At 37.9% G+C, this 27,311-nt stretch overlaps 1 protein-coding gene across 2 annotated transcripts in view; it reads left to right on the top strand.

Annotated features, from left to right (window-relative positions):
• Positions 1–27,311, top strand: part of INPP4B (inositol polyphosphate-4-phosphatase type II B) — a 251,431-nt gene that overhangs the window by 141,390 nt on the left and 82,730 nt on the right. For both annotated transcript variants that reach the window (XM_090288092.1, XM_090288091.1), the window contains exons 12-13: positions 4,217–4,325; positions 22,384–22,561. In XM_090288092.1, coding sequence (XP_090144218.1) covers positions 4,217–4,325; positions 22,384–22,561 — 287 coding nt within the window. The remainder of the gene's footprint in view (positions 1–4,216; positions 4,326–22,383; positions 22,562–27,311) is intronic.

Genomic DNA, 27,311 nt, shown 5'->3' with positions numbered 1-27,311 from the left:
GCAGACTAAAATAGAGAAATTTTTAAAAGAGATTTTATTCATTTTTTTAGAGAGAGGGGAAAGGAGGGAGAAAGAGAGGGAGAGAAACATCGAGGTGTTGCCTCTTGCACGCCCCCGACTGGAGACCTGTCCTGCAACCCAGGATTGTGCCCTGACAGAGAATTGAATCAGCGACCCTTCCATCTGTAGGCCGGTGCTTAATCCACTGAGCCACACCAGCCAGGACAGAAATTTTTTAAATGAGACAAATATTACTAATCAGATTGTTATCTTAGATTTTATTTTTTGTTGATTATTTTTGATATATCTACTCTCTCCTAAAGGAAACAATCAGTTGATGTTAATTGTAACTAAATTTAAAGGAGTGCGTACATCTGCTCCGGACAAGAATGAACATGGTATTTAAATTGTATATCATTCTTCATTAACTGAGAAACCTGGAAATAAATCCCTGGTGCACATAGATCTAGCTACTATTTTTGTAATAATTAATAGCAAGTGAAATTCAAGGATGAGAGGGCCAAAGTAGATTGCTATTTCAATACAGTGATATTGATGACGGATAATGATCAAATAACAATTGCAAAATATTAAGACCTCCTGAAATCTTATATTGAGTTATAGGAGTACCTTACATATTTCAGAAATTAACCTTTTCTCAGATATATGGTTTTCAAATATTTTCTCCTATTCTGTATGTTGCCTTTTTACATTATTGTTTCCTTAGCAGAAGCTTTTTAGTTTGATGTAGTCCCACTTGCCTTTTTTTATTGTTGTTACTTGTGCTTTTAGTGTGCTATCTATGAAACCATTGTTAAGACCAATATTCTGAAACATTTCCCCTATGTTTTTTCCTACGAGTTTTACAGTTTTAGGTCTTATGTTGATGTCTTTAAATCATTTTGAGTTGGTTTTCTTTTGTGCATGAAGGGTCTAATTTCAATATTTTGCATGCAGTCAATCACAAGCTCTCCTTGTTCTTTTATTGAATATATTTTGTGGAGGGATTCATGGTTATCTTATTTCCTTAGAGATGTGTATATTCCAGATTCCAATTATTTTTTTCCTGCATAGTGTACTTAAACTTTTTATTCTTCAGTTAAGAATAGTAATTCCTTATATAATCTAAAGACAAATTAGACAAACTGAATTCATCCTCAACATATGTGTTTATTTATTTATTAAGAAGTACCAAGTACCTACAACATGCATGGCACTGAGACATTTGAATGTCCTTCTAATCTTGGAAATATATGACGAGAATTGGAGCCTGTGTTTTGGGCAGAGTGACTGAACAGCCAACAGCACAGCAGAAGCCATCTGCACTATGGATGCAGGGAGGCCAAGGCTGAAGCAGCAGTTTTGATTCAGACGTGAAAGGAGGAAGTTTAGAATTCGAGGTAGTTTACAGTGATGAGAGAGAACAAAATTTGGGAAGCGGAGTTGTTGGAACTGACCAGATAAAATGTTAAGGGAAAGAAAGTAATTTAAAATGATCTTGAGATCTGGAGAATTTTGGCCTAGAAGGTTTAAAGGAATGTGGTGTCTGTACTAGTCCCAGGAAACCAGGGAGGAAGGGCAGGTTGAAAGAGTTAGAACAAGTTAAGCTTCATAGCTGGCTGGCATTCAGAGATGTTCATAAAGCAGTTAAGACTTGGATTATTTAAAAATGAAGAGGTCAGAACTAGCCAGAAATGGAGATTTAGTAAAAATGAAGTGTTAAAATCCTAAAAGGGATGAGTTCATAAATAGAAAATAGGGTGGAAATAAGAAAAGCCAAAACTTTGAATAGGATAGACCATGTTCATAACATTGGAAGTTTTGTACTGTAAATGAATTCGAATTCAAGAAACATGGACTCCTTCATTTAGATTTAAAAATAAATGAACAGCTCTTTATTATGAATGGAGTGTATTTGAGCAGCCTGCTTCTCTTCCTTTACCTGTCACTTCCAAGTTTCTTGGTTCCTTCCTGAATGACTAGAACCCTGAGATTAGTGAGATGGATGAATGAAAATAAGGTTCCTGCATCTAGAAAGCAGTTTCGGAAAATGTGGGAACTCTACAGATTCACCATGAAGCTAATAAAACTTAAGTTCAGGGCCCTTCATTGCATGGGCCTCTTATAAAACCTTCCAAGGGGCCCTAGCAACTAGTGTCCGGTCAAATGTTTTTGAAAATTTTGCTAAAGTAAGGAATTTGAAGCTCCACCAATTAAGAATGCTCCCTCCACTCATATTCATTCTTCCCTTCTTGCTGGGGAGGGTGGAGAGGCAACACACTTTTGGATCCAGTGAGTGTACGGTCTTCTTCTTTTTTATAATTGCTCTAGGAATGCATTTAGTTTGGGCTTAGTGGGACATATGTATACAGTTTTTAGTTAGTTCTGTGTATAGCTGGTATTGCTGGTCACCCAGGTCTTAGCAGAAATTCAGCACATTTAATTGTAGCATCAAGACGACTCTCCCTTTTGCATTTAGTTAAAATACACATAGGAAATGATTGTATTCAGAAGATTGGATCTCAGCATCACTTCCTTTTTCCTATTGAAAAGATATGGGAAAATAAGTGAATATTCAAATACCACCTTTCTTTGTTTAATTGGTGGGATTGCTTCACATTGGAACAGGAAGCATAGAGAATACTTACTGAATGCTCACCACTTTTAACTACTTCAGCTCCATTTTCTAGCTGAGGAAACGGAGACTTCCTGGGGTTAAGCAATGTTCCCAATGTCACAGCGCTTCCTGGTGGCAGGGCCAAGGCCTAGGGTCACCCTCAGTCGCTGAAATCACTGACTCTCCAGTTGTGAGGCAGAGGTCTGAAGACCTTAAGTGTAAGGTCTTGGGGGCTTTAGACAAGGCAGGTAATTTCTCAAGGTCCTCAGGTTTCTGAGCAGATAAATGGAGATGGACTAAGATTTAGAGTTGGTAACTTTTGGGAGATCTCATGACCATTTGAGAAAGCCGTGACCCCTTTCCAGGAAGTAAAACACAGGCACTCGTAAAATTTGTGTATGTTCATGGACACCTGACACCCTTTTCTTAGGCCTAGGTTAAAATCCCCTAGACCAAAAAAAAACAAACAAACAAACAAAAATCTTTAAATTTCACAGAAGTCTAATATTCTATTATTTTAAAATGACTTGTACTTTACTTTATTAGTGACTTTTCAAAAGGGCAAGAGATTACCACTCCTGTAATCGATTAAGTGACTGTTCAGTATTTGTCTTATTGATGGATTGATTTGGGTTGTATTCTGTTCTTTTGTGACCTTGAGGTTTGAAGACTGTTTTAGTAAGAAAAATATTACAGGTGCATTTAGATTGAACCGCTGTGGAAAAGTCATGGTGTTTACCTGAAGTTGATAAAATAATTTATGTTTTCCCTGTAAATGAGATCTGAAAAACAGCCAATGTGTCAATACCAAAATCAATTTGAAAGGGATCTACTATGAAATTAGGTTTCTCAAGAAAGCTAGTTTAACAAGAGAGCATTCACTCTGTCTTCCTTCTTATGGGGATACTTTTCATTAGAATGTAAAAATGATGGCATGTTGTGAAGCCTGAAACTTAATATGTATGAAACTTGATGGTTTTCAAGATAAAAGGATTGAGGTTCAGTTTAAATGTATGGATATTTTCTTTAAAAAAAGAAAAACAAAATATCTTGCTGGAGAACAGATCAAGAGACATTTTGTGTATTCTTTCTATGTCACCTAAGGAAATTGCAAAATCATGCATTGAAATTGCATAAGATTTAGTATACACAGGTATACTAGTATTGTTCTGGCCTTGAACCAAAATGCTTCTTTTCTCTGTAAATTTTGGTTGAAAGATTCATTATTGTTGAATTTCAATATGATTGCAAATTAAACGATGCAAAACTCAATAAAGTAAAATACACAAAAGACCAATTAGTATGATATCTCAGTAAGTATACAGAAGAATGAGGGAACATACTGTTCTACACAGTAGCATATAATTAAGATGTAGTTATAAATCAAGGAAATATTATAACTTGTTTAGGTGCACAGGTGGCTTTTAGAAAGATAGATTCATTCCTCTCGCCCCCTTGAGATGCGAGTTCATAGTTATTCCTGCAAAATTAAACAGAATAATGTCTCAAACTTCCGACAGTGTGTATGCTCCAGCGCAGACAGCATGCCACAGAGGAATGTCTGCAAAGTGTCCATCTCCTTGTCTGTTCCTGTTCCAGATGCGCTCTACGACGTCATCACGGTGGGAGCCCCAGCTGCGCATTTTCAGGGATTTAAGAATGGCGGTCTTCGGAAACTACTCCACAGATTTGAAATGGAAAGAAGAAAGTAAGTGGTGACGAGATGCATTAATGATATCATCTTCCCTTTGGGGAAGTTTATATATATGTTTAGAATAAAGAAGTGGTCACGATGAACAGTTCTTGTACCCACCTATTTAGTAACTTAAAGTTGTTGAATTTCCAAAAAAAATACTTGAACAGAAGTTAAATTAGAATGAATTAAATCCCTGAATATGTGGCTCATTGAACAGTGCTGTGCTGGCAGAAAATTTTTGTGTAAACAAAGCTACTAAAAATAGTGTTTTTACTCAACTATTGCTCGTTCAATGGAATGACGTTCAGGTAGACATTTAGCTGAAAACATATTCTAATGTCACTGTAAAGCCCAACGCTGAATGCAGAGCATGAATCCACTTATAATTCTTACCCTACTGGTGATTTCCAGTGCGGTCTGAGGCAAGGCACATAAACTGCCCTGTCATTTAACTGTGCCATTTGAATATAATAGTGACACCAGTACAGAACTCTATCAGTTAAGTAATGAGATTAGAAAGAAAATATTCAATTCCTTAGGAAAAAGGCATGATACAAAACCCGAAATATTCCTACTGTTGTTTATAATATGCTTTGTTAATTTTTGTTTCTTTGGCTACTTTAAATTCTTGCATGAGTAGTTTATTATGTTTATCTTATACTATTCTCTGGCTATGACTGCATTTATGTAAACCATAAAGGGTGTTACCCAGATGTGAACGGTAAATTTTTGAGCAGTCGCTCTTCTTAGATTAAGAACCTGAATTTTGGAAGTTAGGGGGAAATAGTATCTGTCACCATAGTTGGTTTAATGGCAGTATTTAGAAAATCTACCTGAGTGGCAAAACCAGAACCTTCTTTTTATTACGTTTTATCACATGTATCACATAACACATTTGTTATTAGGTGTCCAATATTCAGATTTCTCCAGGTTTTTGCTTTTGTTTTTGTTTTTGGTGAGGAGGGTATTTATAGTTCTATGAAACTGCATCACAGGTGTGGATGAGAAGTATCATCACAAAGAATGTTCCATTACCCCAAAGAAACCACTTCTGGTTATCCCTTCTGCTGCAGCAACGAGTTCTGTTGCCTTATTATGGTAACAGGGAGAGGAAGTCAGAGTTCCAGCCAGGGGTTCTGGAGTGGAGGAGGCCCCTCCTATTTAATTCACAAGAGTTGGAAGTCAGTTTAGTCACAGACCCCATAGGAAAAGGGATGCCATCTTAGTAACTTGGGAATGGGAGTGAAATATAGATTTCTGCCCATGGTTTCTACTGGGAATGGTGTATCTCATTGACCTCTTGCTGTACCATCCTTCGAGTGGGAGGCAGGGGGAGACACTACTATTTTTGTGATATCCACCCCCAGAATAGGCAGTCATGGTTAAAAGTTTCCTTTCTGTTGGGCCACCCTTTTGTTAATCCTTTGGTTTATCTTGGGTTCTATTTTAGTTGGCATTGTGCTGCATTGTGGGTATCTCTAATACCCTTGGGTTATATAGTAGACAAAAGGATAAATAAATAAGCCTATAGACTCACTATCATGTCATTCCCTAGATCCGGAGGCTCCCAGCCAATCTTCCTCCTTTGCTCTTAGAGTCTTCCGATAAATGACTTAGATGTTTTGACTAGAGTATTCTTTGTGATTAACAGGAGAAGTAAAATAGATTTTATTTACTCTTTCTCATCTGGAACTGGACATCTCTACCTTGAGAATAATTTATTTGTTTTTCTCAATTCAATTTTAAAGTGATTTAACATGATTAGAAGACTGAACTGTCCACAGGTCGACTTGAACATATTGAGCATCAGTATGTGAAACATGGAACCTCACTGTGCAATTCCATTAAATATCATTGTATGCTACTGGCAAGGACAAATACTGAGTTGTGTGGTTAGACTCTGAATAATATATTTTGTTTTACATGTCCTCATGAATATCTGAATTTTTCAGTATTCTTCTCTTCTCACTGGAGTGTTCATGTACATATAAACACACACACACACACACACAGCTCTGGGATTAAATTTAACATAAGACAGAAATGGGTCCAATACTTGTAAACTTTGACTTGCTTTAAGTTTTTTATGTCTTATATATCCTATTTCTTTATTGATCATTTTATTGAAAAATACAATGGCATTTTTTAAAAAGTAAAGCAAATAATCTGGTGTGAATCTTCTTAAAAGTACTGTCCGTAGGGCAGTGGTGTGAAGCCACACACAGATGGGCATAGGATTAGCCCGTCCATCAAGGTAAGAGCTGACCTTCTGCCTAAAGCGATACCACACAATAAAAACTATTTCTATGCAGGTTTTCCCAGCCACCAATATTGCATTTGTAAGTCAAAAGCAATAATGGAGAGGAAGTAAATGTGACTATTTGAAATGAGTTAGATTTACATATTTATATGTGATAGTGCAGAAAATTACATCAAGTGAAAATTTTTTCTTTGCCTCTTTTTTCTTTTGCTACACCCCTCCCCAAAATAGTCAAGTCCTTTAGTCCAGTTTTTTAGGGGAACTACCACATCCACTGTACTTCTTCACCTTCATTTACTTTTTTCTCCTCTAAGCTGGTGAAAAATATTGTCACCTGAGTATAGTAATTTATGTGCCTATTCCTAGTGATCTATTGTTTGATGAAGACATTGACCACATAATGAAAAAAGATTTTATCATAAAAAAGGCCTTACTTGCTAGTGGTATTCCTATAATGTAATTCATATTACATAAAAAATGTATTTTAAAAGCTACAAGATAATTAATTAGGCAGACTGACCTTTTTAAAGCACAAATATCTGAGTACATTACTCCCCTGCTCAGAAACCTTCATGGGGTCCATTCTCATTAGTGAGCATTCAAAACCTCTGTGAACTCCCCTCACTGGCTTTCTGCCTTCATCACCCCCTTCTCCCTGTAGCTGTTTTTAAAATGCTATAAAACTGGTTCCTAAATGGACTTCACCCTCTCCCACCTCCTCCCTTTTCCTCACTCTGTTCTCTTTCACTAGAAATTATTCTGTTCTCATCACACTATTTAGATTTATTTCTGTCAAAATTATATACATAATCCCATTCAAAATTCCTCACATGATTGATCCTAGCATTTTACCCTCTCCATTATACCTTCCTGATTTCTCCAGTTGATTTGACTCTTGGTCCTAATATTTTATTTTTACTTCCCTTATAGCCTTACTAGGTCACAGTTACCGTGTGTTAGGTGTGTCCTTACTCAATAATTCCATAACATTTTGTGTTGTTTTGAGTAAGACATGACGCTTTCTTGAATTGTGGGTCTTCCGGAGTGCTCAACAGGGTACTTAGCATACACACATTCCATCGCTCAAGTTCAACAGGCACTGAAATTCACCTGTGAATCAGGCCTAGTCTGATTTAAAGTGTGAAGACTCCAGTGAGAAATAAGGTTTCACAAATAACCATAATACAATAGATCAATAGAGACAGCGGGGATTTACAACCTTGGCCGCGCGACGGAATCACCTTTGGGGCGTTAAAAACATTTCACATACGCTATGATATCACCCAAGACAAATGAAGCGAAAGTCCTGGGAATGGAGCCCAGGCGTTGGTATGTTGCAAAAGCCTCCCAGGTGAGTCTGATGTGCAGCTAGGGTTAGGAACCACCAACACAGATGTGAGTGAGTAGTTCCCAGAGAGTACAGACGAAGGGTGTGGAGAATAGAAAGAGCAATGGTGACGTAGATGAGATGAACTTGAGAAATGTATAAAGCCTCAACTGTATCAGGAGCGAGGAAAATCTATGTAAGGGAACATTTGTTGAAACGAAGAAAAGTTTTACAGCTCGCTCACTAGAAATGTTTGTTTAATGAATCCCAAATTCATTAAACAGTTGCAAAATGGAATAAAAAATGGGAGTAAAGCTATGAGAATTTTGATCTGGAAACATTTGGACCAGAGTAACATCCAAACAAATAAATCGCACATATAAATAGATGTTTTCATGCTATAAACATGAGAGTTTTCTAGGAGAATCAAAACCCTAATCACACGAATATTTTATTTGAAGGCCATGATGTTTGTAACCCACGAGCTCCCCTATCACATCAAACATCTCCGTGTTCCTGGAGGCAGCGATTTACCAATTGTTTTCCTGCTTTGATCGTTTCTGATTTCAGCAGGAACTTCAGATTCAGCCAACTTTTTTGCTGAGTAGGACCATGGTCTGAGAGCATCATTCTTTCATTAAGATGAAAAGACACCTCATAGAAACCTTTGTAAAGAGGGGGAAAAAAAGCCAATGAGGGACAGTGTTACCTCCTTCTTGAGAATATTAGTTCCCTGTTATCGGCCTGTTTATTTGGAATGAACTCAGAACTAATTCCCTGCAAAGGATCCTAATCCACATGCCTACCTCGAATATCCACCCTGGCTTTTCCACCAACCCCATCTGTCCCAGATGGCCACAGTTCACCTTTATGACCCCACAATTTCAAATGGTAGAAAGAAAGCAATCTTTTGGAAAAGTCATAAGGAGAATGAACTAACATTTTACTAATAGAAATATCGTAGGCTCTCCTTGAACCTCCAACAACTTGAGTCTATACTGGAATTTGGAGGAATTTTCTGAAGGCAAATGAAACAGTGATAGAAAGGGTTAAAGAAGCCTGTCTTACCGTTTATGAGATCAGTGGCTACTCTGTCACATGGTGAAAACTCTGAGGAACATTCTTCTTACTCCTGTAAGGAGAGCTACAAGTAGGTATTTCCCCATGCTCTGTTATCAATAGGGAGCTTCTTAGATAAAAGGGAAAATACCCCATCGGGGAGCTCCCTGTAGCCTACGGTGTAACCGGCCTCCAATGAACCAGAAATGAGAGAGCCAGATGCAAAATCCTTGAAAGATATTCTTCTGATAGAATCACTAACCACTGCGTGATTTAGCAGAAATAAAATAAATGAAACTTTTCTGTTAGCAGTGTCGAGCGAAGGCCTCTACGCAGGACTGTAGAAGACTTCTCCCAGCGCGTCCCTTTTATACTCTCTCTAGTAACATGTGAGCAGACTAAGCCGTTGGTATGAAAGTATTTGATGGAAAACTTCACTCCCATGCATAAGACCAAAAGTTCTTTGTTTTTAGGAAAGGGAATGAGTGACTCAGATACAGGTATATTTTATGACAACAATAAGACTGTATCCATCATTTGCTTTAGGGTGCCAAAACTTTTTCCTGCCTTGAAGCTGTTTCTCTGACCCTAGCCTGATCTCTTGTCCAAAACTTGGCAGAGTTGTTTAGCCTGACATGGTGCCCTATATCTTTTAAGCAGAAATGTTTCTGCTTTTCAATAATTATTTTTAGTAAGTACTCTCTATTAATAATTTTTCAATTTTGCAAATATGTTTAATGGAACAGGTAAAAAAGCCACAAGAAAGATATTAAAATCACCTGTATTCTTCTTTCTCAACAATGCAGTTACTGGGACAACATGGGTGCCCTCTTTTCTAGTTTGTTTTTCTACTTATAATCTATGTGGGGTTTTTTGTTTGTTTGTTTGTTTGTTATAAATTCAAAACTTCCAAATGGCTTAAATGATTAATTCTTCAAACTATACAAGGTTGGGCAGAAGTAGATTTACAGTTGTTTCTATGGAAAATAATACAATAATTAATAAATAATAATACACGAATAAACTCTTATGTTTTCTGTACTCACAACGAGAAGCCTACTTTTGCCCCGCACTGTATAAATTGAACGCTCTCTCTTTAAAAATATCAGTCTTATAGGTCATAGCTAAAATTCATGTCCTATTCACTTTCAAATACATTTTCTTTCCTTTAAAGAAAACCCCACTTTGTATCACACACACACACACACAAAAGTTTGACGCAAGCCCAATGGGAATAAGAATAAGTATGAATAAAATCCTAGTCATTCCTTTCTTTTCTCTTTTGAACTGTGTCCAGTAGCTGACAATAAGTCATTTTCAAGGAGATGGAAATTTAAATCTTTGTATAGATTACAAAGATTTTTCTTTCTATGAGTCAGTCCTTCCTTGGCTACTCTTAGCTCTTAGTTCAGCTCATATTTGAACAAATATGCAGCTAGGTCAGCCAGTACTGTGTACTGGGCTGGTATTCTCCATGTGCACTTCCCCGCATGCATTAGGGAAGTGCACGCATGTACACAGCATCACGTCGTCAGTAATAAGTGGGCTTTATCTCATGCATCTCTAACTTGGAATACGGAGAGAATAAAGTTGTTCAATGAGATAACCATGTTGAGACTTGGGCATACATACTGTGTAACTAAATGAGGAGGCTCTCAGAGCATTGAGCTGAATGTGATGCAAAGGAAGGGAAGGATTTTTGCTGAGTTGCAGATGACCCTCAGTGCCTTTGTAGTGCGGCTTTCTCCTTCCTTCTCATTTTAACCACACAAATAAAATGTGCTTGTCGCACACAAATTCAAGCGTAAAGAGGCATGTGAAGTGAAAAGCCTACCTTTTCATTCTCTCTTCTCAGAACAAACAATTGGAGCCGCTTAATGCATTTCTCTCTGCAATTTTTTCTGGGCATCCAACTATTTTTTGGTGGTTAAGACTAGTTCAAAAACTCAGTTCATGGGAATGTAAAGTTCTTGGCTTCTCTATAACTCAGTTTAATTTTTCTGGCCCCCAATCTGGGGCAGGGCAGAAACTTTCATCACAGACAATTAACAGACTCCACTCTCTATATGAACTAAATCCTGACGTGAGCACTTACAGGCTTTGTGACCTTAGTCAAATTACTTTTGTTTCCTCATCTGTAGCATGGAAATGATATTTCTTAGCTTATAGGTCGTTCTGATAATTTGATGACTTCACATACCGCAAAAATTTTATGATGCTACCTGGCACATAATGAGCGCTTAATAATTTTAGCTATTATATATGCACAAGACATAAACAAGTCTATTTTCACTAAAAATGCTTTAAGAATGTCTCATTTCAATGCATGTAGATCTCATTTTTTCTAAATGCAAAGTAGGATTGTATTGATTAAATGTAGAATAATTATCTAACTAATACAAACAATATTGATGGTCATTTATACCAGTTCCAATATTTGTTATAACCACTGTGTTTGTATGGTACACTCTTATTCTCAAAATTTCTCTCAAAATTTATGAGGGTTTCTTTTATGGCAATTCTTAAAAGTGGAATTTTTTAATTGAGGTTGTTAAATTTTAGAGCTGCTGCCATATTATCCCCCCCACCAAACGTTATACCTACGTGCATAAGATGCATAGTTGCCACGTATTCTTGAGCACAGTGCTTTCTTTAGACAGCATGTCTGTGGTCAGCCCAGCTATGGCTCATGAGGTCCAGACATGTATTTACAGCCACCTAGCAGATAGCCTCTCATTAATGGTATCATTCAAGCCCTTCGAAGCCTACATAGGGAGTCATCACTCACCTCTTACCCTCAAACTTCTCTTGAGGATTCGTTTTATTAATAAAAGTCACCACCATGCACCCAGATGTCCAACTTAGACTCTAGAAATTCTTGATTGCTTTTCTTCCTTGGCTTCCACTTCCCCCTCCCCCGCAAAAATCAGTTCTATCAATTCTGCCTTCTTATTTCTCAGGAAGTCATTGATGTCAATAATGAATGACAACTTAGGATAAACCTAACTCATAGACACCATCTTTTCAAAGTCTGCTGGCAAATCTCTTAATCAGGCTGGCCCTCATCCAACCCATTTTTCTCACCTTGCTTGGAGTAATATTTCCAAAAAGAAAATACAATCTAGTGACTTCATAATTTAAAACATTTTTTATCTGCCTCTCGCCCTGCTTTCTTCTCCAGCTTCCTCTCATACCACCCTTGGTCGTGAACCAAACTGAACTTCCTCAGTCGCGGTTCTGCCTGCGAGCCTTCTCTGGTTCCTTGGCTAATTGTCTGCCTTCCTCTATAGATTGTGTATATTGGGGGGGAGGGACTGTCTGTCTGTTGTTCCCCAATATCCCCAAGAACTAATCTGGTGTTTGTTGAACAAATATGAGGGAGTGAATGAAAGAAGTGAAAAGATCGCCTATCCTAGGACTAGCTCTTCTCTGCCTGCAGAGATCGATGTGAGTGAATTTTGTAGCAAGCAGAGGGAATGGCTGTGGAATTAGGAAACAGAAACATAGAGACATTTATGGGAAATGTCTTATAGGGTTTAAAAGAGCCATTTGTCAAGCACTAGAATATTAGTGTTTTCTTGCACCTCAGGAGGAAGGGAAAATATACTTTTATGTGTTCTGAAAGGAGAAAGGTGAGAATTTTTACAACAATGGCCGAACTAAAATCTGATTCCACATTAGTATTGCGATGGTGACGTTAACATTAAAAAGTTGATGACGTTCTTCCAATCACCTACCCAACAGCTTGTGAAGCAAGTTATGATCTGAGCTTAGGCAGGAAGCATTGTACAGAGTGGAGCTGTGCAGAATTCATAGGAATGAAACCTTTTCTTGAAAGAAAATGACCTTAATTATAAATGAAAATAAGTTTGCTAAGTAACCTAGACTCTATAATGATAATAAATTTAGTGGCGAGAACAGTGTATGAAAATAAAGCACGTAATCAATCTTAATTGAGGGATTTCAGAAGCCACTGACCTCACCCTTCAGTTTCCTTGTTTGCCCTCTAGATACATCGTTACATTTTAGAAAGAGTGGTTAAAATCTTGAGATTTTGAGGAAAGACTTATTAAGTATATCATCACTATTTCTCAGGTAGATAATTTGGATAATTTGACTTCACAGATGTCTTAATTTCACACCGTGAATAAAATATGACTTATGATTTTAACTCAGAAGGAAACTTTTATCAATGGGAAATGAGATGTTAAAAGATAAAATGTGAACTCTAATAAGCAAATTACAGGAAGAAACCTTTTTTCCTGCTTACTTACAAACCTAAATGTGAATAGATACAATGGTGGAGGACTTAATTTTCTGTAAATCAGGAGTTGCATTTCTCCTTCACCTTAAACTAGAAAATATTTAAAACCATGACACACTTATGCCACCTCAGCTAGTATACTCTTAATCCAAGGAAGAACACTGTACTTGATTTAAACACTGAGTTATTTGCAGATTATTTTTAAAGCTATTAGCTTAGATATTTAATATCCATCATTCCAAAGGCAGCAAACAGCAGGGGAAAGTCATGTACAAATAAATGTTCAGAAAATTTAAAAATACTATATATTTTTTTTAGAGTGTAGATGCTAACTGGAAAGCATCCCATGCTTTGCAAGATTATAGTAAAGGTACTAACTTTTGAAAAATGCATGTATGGGATTCATGTCATAGGAAAATCATACAACTGTCCTGCATAACATGAGAGAAAAAAATAGTGTTGTTGCAAAATCTTTCTTAGATGGGAACATGCCTGAGTAACTACAGTGTCCTCTTCCCTGTGGTGAGGCTTGTGTTAATACGTAGGGACAGCAATGGACCTGTAGGGAAGAAAGATGGCCTGGCGCAGGCTGGTGTCAGCCCAGATGGGGCGAAAGGGGTCGGTTAAGAGATATTTGGGAGTGGCTGGCAGTTGTTTGGATTGGGTGTGTGTTTGGAGTGGGAGGTAAACATCCAGAGGTATCAAGACTCCCAGCCTGGTTCTGTGCAGTCCACCTGGGTATGGTGGTCCCTTCACCACAGCGGGGCTCAGAAACCTCAGGAAGACAAAGCAGCTGGGAGAGAAGTGAGGAGAAAGAGGGAGAGAGAGAGAGAGAGAGAGAGAGAGAGAGGATCTAAAGCTGGGAAGGAGACAGGGGCCAAATCTGAAGGACACTTGTCTGCTATACCAAGTCCTGGCAGCTTATCCTATAGGCTATGGGGACTCATTGACGAGTTTTTGTCTGAGGATTAACATGATCAGATTTGCATTTTTAAAAAAGATTTTATTTATTTATTTTGAGAGAGAGGAGAAGAGAAGGAGAAAGAAAGAGAGAAAAACATCGGTGGGCTGCCTCTTGCATGTCCCTGACCGGGGACTTGGCCCGCAACCCAGGCATTGAACCAGTGACCTTTTGGCTTACAGGATGATGGTGAACCCACTGAGCCACACCCGTGAGGGCAGATTTGCATTTTGAGTGACAGTGAACCTAAGAAGGGTAAACAATTAGACTATTTAATACTGATGGTGAGAAGAAATGGTGACTACTGAGTAAAAGATTTTTAGGAAACTTTATAGGATTTAAATCCAGCTTGGCGAGGACTTGAGGGAGACTGGGCAGGACAGGGGGACTCTTAGGTTTCTGTTTGGTTGACTAAAGGCAAGGCCCCTGGAAAAAGGAGTACAGGTCGTAAATCGTTTGTTTTCATTGCTTAGTTAATATAGTCAGGGGTCTGTATTCAATACGGTAAGAAGTTTTGGGGAATAAGAAAATCATTTTGATGAGTCTGTGGTTTTTTTCTCAATAAAGAATGTTTTAAATGCTAGAAATAACATGGAATCTCAGAGATCACAAATTCCCTTATTTATTTTATTGATGAGAATACTGAGATCCAAAAATGCAATCACCCACACTGGTAATGACAGAGCCAGAGAGAGAAAATTAGACTTCTCTCTTCTTCTCAAGTTCTTCCATACGAATTCACCCTGATACCATCTGTAGTTATTAAACCCCAAATACATGCTCTTAAAAAACGAACAATGTCAGTTCTAATGAATAATATTAGTTACAGATGACCTTTCCAGGAATTGATTTTGTTATCCACCGGATAGGAATTTTCGGAAGTTGCTCCATTCAATTTCTCTGGGGCTTTATGAGAATATAATTTAAAAAGTAAATTACTTCTTGTGTACTATTAAAAAACATGAATCGATGTGGTGATTTGCACTCAGATCTGTTACTAGTTTAATCTGCCTAAGATTGCTGTGTACAGTCGTCAGTAAAAATATTTCTAGAATTTTAGCCTTCTTTATAGCCCTCCCAAATACACCTTGGGGAAACCACTTGTTTGGGGATATACCAATGATAAAATAATCAAAGAAAAAACAGTAAATTTTTCAAAGATGTTTATTGAGTCTATTTGTAATAGAAAACTATTAGAAACAATTTGAATGAATGGATGAGCAAAATATTCTGCACCCCTAGAGTAGAATGCTATGTTGTCATTTCAATTAGTATGTGGATTTTGAGGAATGTAGGGACGTATTTTTTAAAATGTGCCTGAAAGAATACATGAAATTAAAGGTACACAGAGGACATCAGCCTAAACATACTGGATAATATGTTCCCTAATATGGAAACTAGACACTGTCATATATATATTATCATGCTATATAATCTGTTCCTACTTTGGGGACCATTTCTTTGCTTGTTCTCTTCCTGAACTCCGTTCAGCTTCTCCGGTATTAAAAAAAACCCATTTTCCATGAATGATATTTATTTAAAATAAAACCTTTCTAAAGAATCATCTTAGATAATCTAAGGATACAAAATGAACCTAAAGAAAAGAGACTTTTAGATACTGTATTAAGAGACTTCTAGACAGGTTCCCCTATTTTTTTCGTCGTGAGAGATTATAGAACAAAAACTGTAATAAATTGGTTATTCTTCTCCAGAGGACTTCCTTGTAGTTACCCTGATTTTATTTCTATTTGCACACATACATGCACATGTACATGCATGCAAAGGATTTTGTGTGTCATATCATTGGAACTACTTATTATAATATATAATAATTTTTGTTATAGCATTGTAAGTATAAAGGAAAAGTTAAATGTCAAGAAAGTAAAAAAGCAAAGGATAATATGTTACAAAAAGAAGAAAGGATCATATGTTTATTTTTGAGTGGGGCAGATAGATTCACACAGCATTCTATTTCTTTGAGCATAGTTGTGACTTTTATCTCCCTTTTACCTAGTTATAGACTAAGAGAAATGGCTTTGTAAAACCTTTTTGCCACTTCTAGCCAGTATGAGAAACTAGGTAACATAAAAAAATAAAAAAATAAATCTCCCACTACCAACAGCTAGGAAAGGTGGATGCATGTGACATCCTTTTACATTACTTTTAAATGACTGTCTGAGCTGGGAGTAGAAGGAGCTATATTGGTGAGTGGTTAGGAAGCAAGTCCTGCAGCTGACAGATATATACACACAGCAGGAATATAGAGCCTTACGTGGGCAAGGTCCTGTGGGATGATGATGAGGGGAAAAAAAAAGTTTCTCCTTTTTTCTCCTCTGCTAGCATCCCTGGCTGTGGCATTAAGGGGACCAACATCATCACACTCATCCACCGATTACCTTGCTGGCTACCTGCCTACCTATGGCCTTTCACTTTCCTCAATGCACGGACCATGTAGCGGTCATAAAATATTTGTGGAGAGCAATTTACTTGTGAAATGATTTTCAAATTCTTTCTTTAGGTTAAGCTGTGTTATAGTATAGAATCATATATCTTTTCTAATGAGCTTTGTTTTAATAAGAGGAGAGTTTTTTTAATTATCTTTTATTTTAATATTTAATGGTTATACTTACCATCATGTTACTAAAGAAAAGATGTTTCCTGTGCTAGTTTTCATATTATAATTTTTCCAGATTTAAAATAGGTCAGTATCATGCTCAGGAGGTTGTAAAGCATAAGAGTTCAAACTGTGTAATGATAAAGGCCTGGTTTTGAACCCTGGTTTTACCATCTATACCAATTGTGCCAGGTTATTTAATCCACCCAGACTTCAATTTCCATATCTATATAATGGAATAATATTTGTTGTCCAGAGAATAATCCCTGAAAATGATTTAGCATAATGCTAGGTCTATAGTACAGACCTAATAAATACTAGCTATTAAAATGGGAGAAAGGGGTGGGTGGGAGAGGATGAGAGGGAGAGAGAGAGGCAGAGAGAGAGAGAGAGAGAGAGAGAGAGAGAGAGAGAGAGATTTGAATTATTAGTCTTTATTAGTCTTAATTCTACAGTGTAAATTATTACTGGCTTTATTAGTGACACTTCAAAAAATATCAGCAGATATTTAACAGGGAAAAACAATAAAATGGATCCTAATCATACCTTCTGTTTTTCTGTATTCTTATTCCAGAATCACAATCACCAGCGCTATAGTATTACAGGCTGGAAACACTTGCCTTTATTTTTCACCAGCCTTATTGAGGTATACTTGACAAATAAAAATTTTATATATTCAAGCTATATAATTTTGATATATGCACACATTGTGAAATCATCAAGTTAGTTAACCAATCTGTCATCTTTTTTCTTTTTTTTTTGTGGTGAGAACGCTTAAGATCTACCCTCTTAGCAAATTTTAAGCATATAGTACACCATTGTTAACTATAGCCACCATGTAACATTAGACCCCCAGAACTTACACATCTTACATAACTGAAACCTTGTGCCCCTTAACCAGCATCTCCCCATCCCCCACGCCCACCCCAGCAACCACCATCCCATTCTCTGCTTTGGTAGGATGGTGATTTGCATACCATACAACTGACCTATTTTAAGTGTACAATTCAATGATGTTTAGTAAATTGACCTAGTTATGCAATCCTCATCACAATCCAATTTTATGACATTTCCATCACCCCAGAAAGGAAACATTTGCTTTTGCAATGTACTTGGGAATGGTTTCTATTGTTGAAACTTACCTTGCTCTATACTTCGATTAGACACATGAAGGGAGAAGGTCCAGGTCGGAGTTGAGAAATATTTTACTTGGGAATAACTGGAAGACCTGGCTTGGGTGGGCCTCCACCACACTTACCTGGAGGCGTGAGCATGAAAATAATAGTACTCAAACTAAGGGAAATAGGACAGACCAGCCCCTAGGAAGGTGACAAAAGAAATCAGGGCACGTGAATTCAGGGATAAATAGGAATAGGCCATGGAAGGCAGTGAAAACACATTAGGCTTTCTTTATTTAAAGGTCACATAATTGTGCCTGGGAAATGTTTTTAGGGCAAGGACAGGGCTAAGGAAAGGATGTATACACAGAAAACAGGTCTTATTGGTCAAGATATTGCAGATAAGAGTTTGCAAGCTAAAAAGTGGGACGGCAGGAGCCATTGCAACCAGAACCAATAGGCAAATTTCCTTGGAAGGCAAAGCGAACTGAAATGAATTTTAGTTTTTTTCCACTCTTTAATTGACATCACTTGTCACAGAGCTAATAAATGGCACTATCAAGTCTTGTTCAAAAATGCTGATTCTAAACTTAACATGAAACCAATATTTTTTCAATGAATAGTTTCAAAGATAAACATCAATTTCAGCTTAGCACATGTAACTTATTAATTATATAAGTGAAATCCATGGGAGGTTAACCAAACAGATACTGTATCCCTCTAGTTCTTTTCTCTAAGCCAATCATCTTGCAAAAAGAAAAAAAAAAAATTGGGAAAGCCACATGAGAAATTTGGGTGGTGTTGCTTTTCCTCTCACAATTTCCTGAAGCGCATTGTAAAGCCCTGTGAAGTCAGGCACTAATTTAATTTCCACAAGAGAAATAACTGTAAAATGTTTCAGCTTTTCCTCCATGCTGTATGGCACCTCATCCATTTTCATGCACTTTCATAGTCCCAAATCGAATGGTGACCACTGGATCTTCTTCAGAGAGACCCACCTCATCCACCTGCCGGTGGCCACATGTGCCCTGGATCATGTATGACATGCTGGCGACTCAGATGGCATCTCCACCAACACAGGGACTTTTGTGGTGCCGGGGCATGGGAGAGCTTTGGTTTTTCACTGCAGTTCAGGAAAAAGGTGTAGGTTAGACATGTAAGTTTGTGGATCATTATCACAACTGAGGGATTTGAATTGTAAGATTAAATGAGACTAGGAAGAACATGAAGATTTTAAAAAGAAGAAAGAGAAAAGAAAGAGTTCCAAGGGCTGATCCCTGGAGCAAACCAGTGCCAGAGCATGGGGGTCACAAGGAGGACCAACAAAAAGCCACTGAAGTGGGAGACACGCTCCAGAATACACCGACTTTGTTTTCATTGTTTTTTGGTGGCAATCGGAGTATATGAACATGAATGTTATCCCACCACGTGCTTTATTTTTCTTTATCTCTCCAAAATATGACAGACATCCCAGTAACAACAGGCAGACATGCACCTGTAAGGGTGTGTGTGTCCTAAGTAAGTGATATAAAAGAATTTAAATACATATAAATTAAATTAAAATGTGTATATTCACATATATACACTTTGTTTCACCAGTGAGAAATTATTATGAAACCAGTTTCAGTTTTTTACCACCCAGGATTTGCTGTATTATTTGCATGCTAGAAAATAGTTTTTCCTCCAAGCAGATACTTTGTTCTGCTGGTTTTCTTCTGATTGATAGTTAATTGGAGTGTTTGGATTCAGTTTAAATTGCAGACCACTATAAAACAGAGTTTAGCTATATTCTCTTTATCTCAATAATTAAACTATACTCATAACTTTCCATTTAAGAAGCTGTAACTGTTAAAATATATGACATGTGTAAAGAGTACGGCACTGAATAGGTAGATGAAATTTATGTACACTTAAAATTATTTCGTGCTGGCAATATTTTTTTTCCATACCATACTATTTTATCTTGGATGCCGACATTGGCTTTTACTGTGGAAAATGAATCTTTGAGCCTCACGAGAAAAGGTGCTCGTTGTTGAAAGACCTAATCAGGAGAACCAGAGACTACGACCTAAGGCTGCCCCAGCAGAGACTGACTCAGGAGCGGGGGTAGGAGTTATGCCGATGGCCCACGACGGCAGTGCCAGGCAGTCTGCCTTTTTAAAAATAAACGCTCAGAGCCCATCCTCATCCCCAAGTGAGCACAGCTGAACCAGGATAGAAGAAAAGAATGTGAGAAATGCATCTTGAAAATGTGTATGCTAGGTTCAAACGGAGAGGAGACGCGAAGGTAATTTGCAGAGTGAGAAATGCGTAGGAAATGAGAGGCAGTCACGTCAGCAGGAAGGTCACGGCGGACTGCCAGGAAAGCACAGTGTGAGCAGGGAAGGCAGCGGTGACGGGGCTCAGGAAGGGTGCGTGGGAGCGAGCGTGGGAGAGGCTGGGAAGGACGTCCACAGAAAGGGGACAGTCATGGAAAGAGAGAAGTGAAAGACCACACAGAAGGCCAGCTCTCCAAGCAAGAGTGAATCAGTGGGAAGCCTGTCAGGACCCCCAGAAGATGACCCCAGAGAGCACATCATAATGACAGAAGAACAGAGCAGTGGAAAGGGGTCCCCCGCAGCTACTACACACTGCTTTCTGGATCAGGCCCGTGCAAGTCCTGCTGTCTGCTGTCAGGGCTGCTGGGCATGAAACACCATCCCCACCCCGGTGGTCCATCAGGAGCTTCAAATACCCATGGTCTTTACAAAAAGAACATGGGTTGTTTGATTTACTGAAGACTGTGTGGTGCATTGAACTTTGTATCCAGTCTGAGTACAGATGAGCAGGGGGACATCCCAGCTGGTGATTTTTGTGAAAGGCCTTAGCACACTCCTGCCTAAGATCCAAAGAGCCAGGAAGAGACCTAGATAACTGGCAGGGATGTTGTTTCCTTTCTCCTCCTGGCCGTTGTTATTTGTCTAGTGCTTTAATTTGCTTTAAAATATATGTCACAAGTAGTTAAGGTATGTTTTATTTTTAAGCTGCTGCTTCTGAAATTTAAGTCTCATACAAAAATTGAGAGCAAATTCTAAGTGTCACAGCCTAGCAATGTGTTTTCTTCATAAACCTGTAGCCCTTGTTGACTTCTTGTCCTGTCTTATGAAGATTCAAGCCACCAAGGATATTCCTTTTAATCATTGTACAGAAAGAAATTAAATGCACGACCAATGGGAATATTCATTGTATGTTTGCAAAAGAATATGGTCTCCCTGAAGAAACTGATCCTCTCCCCTGAAAATCATTAGTATAAAGAGAAGGGGAAAATGCTTCCTAGATGTGAATTTTTGTTACTAGACTCTGATGTCTCACAGTAAGAAATGGAGTGATGGGAATTTTAGTAATTTCACTGGTAAGTGTACGAGAAAATATTCAATAATACTCGACATAGTTTGCAAGGTATGGTGCAAAGTGCTTTGGTAGTTGGATGCAAAGGGGTGCGGGCAAGCTTTGCACCAAGCATGTGGATGCACCAGCCATGGCTTCTCTCCCTTGTCGGCTGGTGGTTTGCTACTTTATGCCTTTCCCTCCTGGAATGCCTCCTTTATCTTTCCTAATGAAACTGGCCAAAGATTTCTTCCCTCCACAGAATCCTTACCCCCATAACATGCTTGACCAGTTCCTAGATGATGCTTATAAAAGTCAACAGTGCTTTGACTAACAATCAATTTTAGATTTTTTCCATAAATTCAAAACCACAAGGAACAACAAAAAAAGGTGATGACGTAATAGTATAATGGGGTTTATTTTGTTTTTGTTTTTTTTTTTTGCTCAAAATGCCCTTTTCCTATCCAATAAAATTCTCCATAGGCCCACTTGGCATTAATTTCTTTCCTCAGCTATTAAAATGTGCTCCCCTTCCCAAGTATCATGGGGGATAATAGAGGTAGTAGTCATTGAATGCTTGCTTGGCGTTAAGCACTCTTTGAGGTACTTCCATGAATATTCACCAATGCTACCCACCTCTTATAATTATAAATAATTATTTGGATAATGATTTCTACCTTCCTCATGAGGAAATAGAAGGTTACTCAAGGTCACCCAACTAGTAAGTACCAGAGCCCGAGTTTTTATTCAGATTTCCCTGAATATAAGACTCCGCCTTCTTGCTTTGTGTTATGTGACTTCAACAAATTAGTACTGATACTAATTTGTCTTCATTTTCAATCCTTGACATATGAAATCATAAAGAATATTTCTAGTGGTTGAATAAGGACTGGATGTATTTTACCTAGTTTTTAAAAAATATCGTGGTCATTTTACTTAAAAAATCCCTTAGGATATCATAAAAATCTCTTAGAACAGTGTTTATGTGTTCAATAAGAAGTCACGATATGTGGACTTATGTTTATCATTTGCCACCTGTTACGAAGGGCTGAAAATTCTTTCCGCTTTCTGTGTAACTTGCCTTTGTCTTCGCTGTTGCAGCACTGGGTACCAGTTTATTTACTATTCACCCGAAAACACGGCCAAAGCGAAAGAAGTTCTCAGCAACATCAATCAACTTCAGCCTCTGATCGCCACCCATGCAGACCTGCTGCTTGATTCTGCCAGCCAACATTCTCCAGACAGTTTGAAGAATTCTTTAAAGATGCTTTCAGAAAAAGTAAGATCCAAATCATCCCTACAGTGGGGAAAATGAAATACTCAAATCCCCATTGCTGCTGCTTTATGCATACATTGCTTTTCCTAGAGCCTGGAAATGTAAAATATACTAAGTTAAAAAGTAAGCTTCAAAGTATTGCCGCAGGATCAAACTGAATTGGCCTCATTCTCTTTTCAAATCTTACTGAGTACTAATTTTTTTTTCCCTAGTAGAAAACGGTGGGTATATATTTTTTCTTTTCTTTGACATACTTCATTTCCTTTGGTTCGTGGTCTTATAAAACGAATTAAATTAGGTTTTGAAAATTACTTTATTTTCCTCCAGTGATCACCTAATGTTCATGCATAGGAAGCTATCCATTCGAATAGGAGTGTCACTTCATTCAAAAGCAGGACTTTGATGTGGGTCCTTAGGAGCAGCATGGTGTAATTTCTCCTCCTGGCTCGCTTTCAACGTTATCTACCGGCAGAAGGTTCTAAAATTTTCCCAAGCGTTAGTTATTGTTTGAAATGTGCTGGGACCTAAGCCTTAATTTATTTAAGGGTGACCTGCACCCTATATGCAGAGAGGAGAGGTAGTCTGGCAAAGGGAAGATACTCGCCATCAACTTCCATAACTAATTAAGGCAACGGGATGACACAGAGAGAACCAAGATAGGAAAAGACAAATTGCAGCTTGATATTAAATGCAAAACCAGGTGTCTTGGCGTCTGATTCCAATCCATCCATTCTTAACGTCTGCAGTCTGAGGACACCTTACAATTTATTACGAAATACTTTCAATAAATATGTCCTTGAAGAATCTCACCGGAGAAAATCCTCATGGCATCAGTTTAGAATAAAATAACAATGTAGTTCTTCACATCCCTGAAGAACAGATTCAGAGAAACCAATATACATATATTTTTAATTCAGATATGCTAATTTATAATACATTTTAGTTTAAAGTGTATGTTATTGTATATTTTCTCATAGGATAAAACTAATATCTATTTTTACTAAAAATTAGCTAATACCCATTCAGTGAGGTCAAGTGAATAATCCAATAAATTAAAAAGTCAAAACCCAAGACTGCCAGTTCCAAATGCAGCATTCCTTCAGTCCTCCCTCACGGCGAGGGAAGAAAAATTGACCCCAATTTTCCAAGTACCGAGTTGGTCAAATATTGTGCTGGGGCCTTCATGACTGACGCTATTTCATTTAATCTCCAAGTGGAGGGTACATATTATTTCTGTTTCGCAAAGGAAAAGAGTGTAACTCAGAGAAGTTAAAAAATGGGCACAATCATACAGCTAGAGTCAAACCAAACGCGGGTTCATGTGCGTGTCTGGGTGACTGGTTGTCTGGCTGAGTCCAGAGGCAGCTTCCAGGCCATGGCACAAGGAGGCCAAAACCATGGAGGGAGGAAACTACTTTGGGGTCCCATATGTCATATGTGTGTTTTGACACTTCCATTTTTTAAATTAAAAAAAAATTTAGATAAACTATCCTGCAACACTTAAGTGTTCTAAGAGTCAATAAATATATCTAATAGTCAATAAGTAAGTAAAGGCCAGGAAAAACGGGGCAGAGGGAATGAAGAGAGTGTTATGCACAGTAAAATAATATGATTTCATTTTGGTTCAATTCTTTTTTGAACTTGTAGAGAGAGGTGAAGTTTACTGGACTCACCTAAGCGGGGAATGTTAGTAGTGCAACACTGCAGTGATCACAGAGCAGAATTTATATCCTCCCTGTGCAGTGGGCAGGGACCTGTCATTTCCTACATCATTTACAACTCACTGCAGTGATTTGGGTGGGGAGACAGGGCACGTATTTTCTCCTCCTTTAATTCAGCAGTGCTCCGGCTTTCCCCCCATATTTTTCTACTGAGTGGACAAGCTTCATCTACTAATAAATCTGTCAGCCCTTAAAATCAGGAAGATCTTTTTAAGTTTGCAGGCCATGCTTTTTTTTTTTTAAAGAATACATGGCTGGAATTTCAAAGAGTTATCCAAGTTAACAAAGTTGTGCATAGTCTATGAAGACCATTAGTAGCTCATGGTTTAAAATAAAGTATGATTCATTGCTATCTAGCCATGGGCTTGTGGTTCAGACTCCATGACCCAAGACGGTTTTTTGTTTGTTTTTTTTGTTCCTAGCAATGGCCTAATAAATACTTCTTTTAAAAAGGGGGGAAAAAAGAATAAAGTATGATCCACAAATTTAGCATAGAAGATAAATGTTCTTAGTGCCATCTTAAATTTTAGTGTAATTTAATTGTAGCAAAATTTAGCTAAAGTATTTTGTTTTTAAGATCAGGATCTGGCACAGTGTGGGCTAGAGAATAAAAATCCTTTCTTCATCCATAGTTCCTAGTTCTTTTTATTGACTCTGAACTGGTATGTTTGGAAAATAAGTACTTGAGTTGTTTTCTAAGGAACTCATTTCTACAGGATATTTAATATATGATAGGAATTGTGTGTATTCATACTTACCAGAGGAGGCTAAAGGTTAATAGCCTTTGAGCAGCTGGACATGGGAGAGTTCACCGCGGTAGACTGGGGACCGGATGCTGGAGAAGACTGAGGAAAGCCCATGGGTAGCAGGAGAGGAGGCATTCGATTCTTTTGTAATGAGACGGCATCTCTCCTCTTAGGAAACCCATTACATCTGGAGATGATAGCATGGATACATCAGTTCAATAGGTACTCAGAGTCGGTGGTGGGGGAGGGGGGAAGCACGGGGCAACAGAGAAACCCAACTTGCTAACAAGTCATATTCAGAGAGTCTCAGAGCAGGTGATATTTGTACATCCAAAGGTGATGCAAATTATCTCTACTGCTATTGATGACCAAGGCACAGGACTAAGGCTCCCAGGAAAACTCTATCCCTCTAAATGTCTGTTGGTGGAAGAAGCAACTCCCTGCCAACTCAAAAAAAAAAAAAAAAAATCCCACACAATTTATAAAAACTAAAAATATTTATTGAATTTGTACTATTTGCTAGTCACTGTCCCTGATCCTGAGAGCCCAAAATAGAATAAGACACAGGCCTGTTCTTCCCAAGAAAGTCAAGCTTCTCGATGGTAATGGTTACGTTGCTAATGATGATAGTAAGAGCTACTCAGGAAGTTTACCTGCTTTGATGTACTATTATAAGGTCTTAAATTTTCATAAGTTTATGAGGTGGGTACTGAAATTTTTAACATTTAATCTTCCTAATCCTATGAAGTAGGTACTTTTAATATTCTCATTCTATACAATAGAGAAAATTAAGGTACAGAAATATATATAAATAATAAGCCCCAAGTCACCTACTTTGTAAGTCTGGCTCCAAATTCTGTGAGCTTAACCATTATAGTATGTTCTCAAATGCTCCATGTGGGCTAAGACAGATACTGCATATAGACCTAAGAAAACAAATAAGAAAGGGGACATAACTGAAGTTTCATTAGAATAAAATGTTTTATGTCCTAATGTGCACAAACTCAATTAAATTGTTCTAATACTTTTATTCTTAGTATATTTTCTGGTGTGTGTAACTGGGTTTGTTGGCTGCATATTACTTTATGAAACTATTAAAGAAATTATTTAATCTTGTTACTGGGGTTGGGATTCTTGGGTTCCCCAGATAGAAATCAAGAGGAAGCCCCAGAGAAATTTCCAGACAGATTTTATTAAGCTTACGCTTGGGCACAAGGAGACAGCACAGAGGAAAGGAAGGGCCTCCAAACTAGCCGAGGTGCTGGCTCTGCTTGGCCACTTTTATAAACTGAGGAGAACGCAGGTGTGGAAGAAAATGCAAGCTCTTTGAAAAGGCAGGCCTGCAGAATTTTTCATTTCGGGGTCCGATGACTTCCTTTTCTAGCTGCGCCTGTGCCGTGAAGGCAAGATGGCAGACTGCTTATTACTGCCACTCCAGGAAGGTCACATGGCAGGCAAACCTTGGTCAGCTGCCCACGTGGCTCAGTAGTTTTAACATCTGCAAGGAAGCAGGCAGTTAGAAGGGAGATAAAATCAGCTACCTCGGTGTTTTTGAGTAGGGAATAGAGAGGTGGTGACATTCTTGTGGTCAGCTTATCTGGTATTCCTTCCGGCCACCAGGTCTTAACATGGCTTGCTGGCCACCTGATATTTGTAGATCCCGGGCCCAAGTCCCTACACGGTCTTGTTATGAGATAGGATCATAACAAAACACAACTGAGTTTATATGAATAATTTCAACAGACAAAGCATAGGCCAAAATTTTAACATAAGATATGAAAGGTTAATGATAGAGTAGAATAAAAAGACATTTTTCTTTTCCCTAGATTAGAATTATACAATGCTATGGACAAAGAGAGAGAGAAAATTAATATAAAAAAATTCAGACTGATAAAGTAGGGACCGAAAAGTAGGAAATGTAGAGCTGTTTCTCACAGCTCGGATATATGTGTGACAGTAGTTTCCAATGGCCATTGATTGCATTCTTCATTCCACAGAGATTAATAAACCTTGTTTAGATAGTCATTATTATCCTGCTCACCAAAAAGCACCTAATTATGTGTGATATATACTCGATACTGTAAGGACAGATGCTACATTGACATGGTTCTTACCTTTACAACGTAAGACTTTAAAAGAATGGAATGTTTCACAATATTACATTTGTGAAATGATAAGCAAGAACAACAGAAAGGATTTTGTCACCAATATCAGAGGCTATGCTCCCAGTATATTTGAGAAAAATCTCACACATTTCAAATCCCGTATCCTTTCAACTCTAGCATA

This window comes from Furipterus horrens, unplaced genomic scaffold, assembly GCF_987537825.1.
Source record: "Furipterus horrens unplaced genomic scaffold, mFurHor1.1.pri manual_scaffold_10, whole genome shotgun sequence".
In the NCBI taxonomy this organism is placed as follows: domain Eukaryota; kingdom Metazoa; phylum Chordata; class Mammalia; order Chiroptera; family Furipteridae; genus Furipterus; species Furipterus horrens.
Note: the sequence above shows the minus strand (reverse complement) of the source record. Positions and strands in the feature narration are given on the sequence as shown.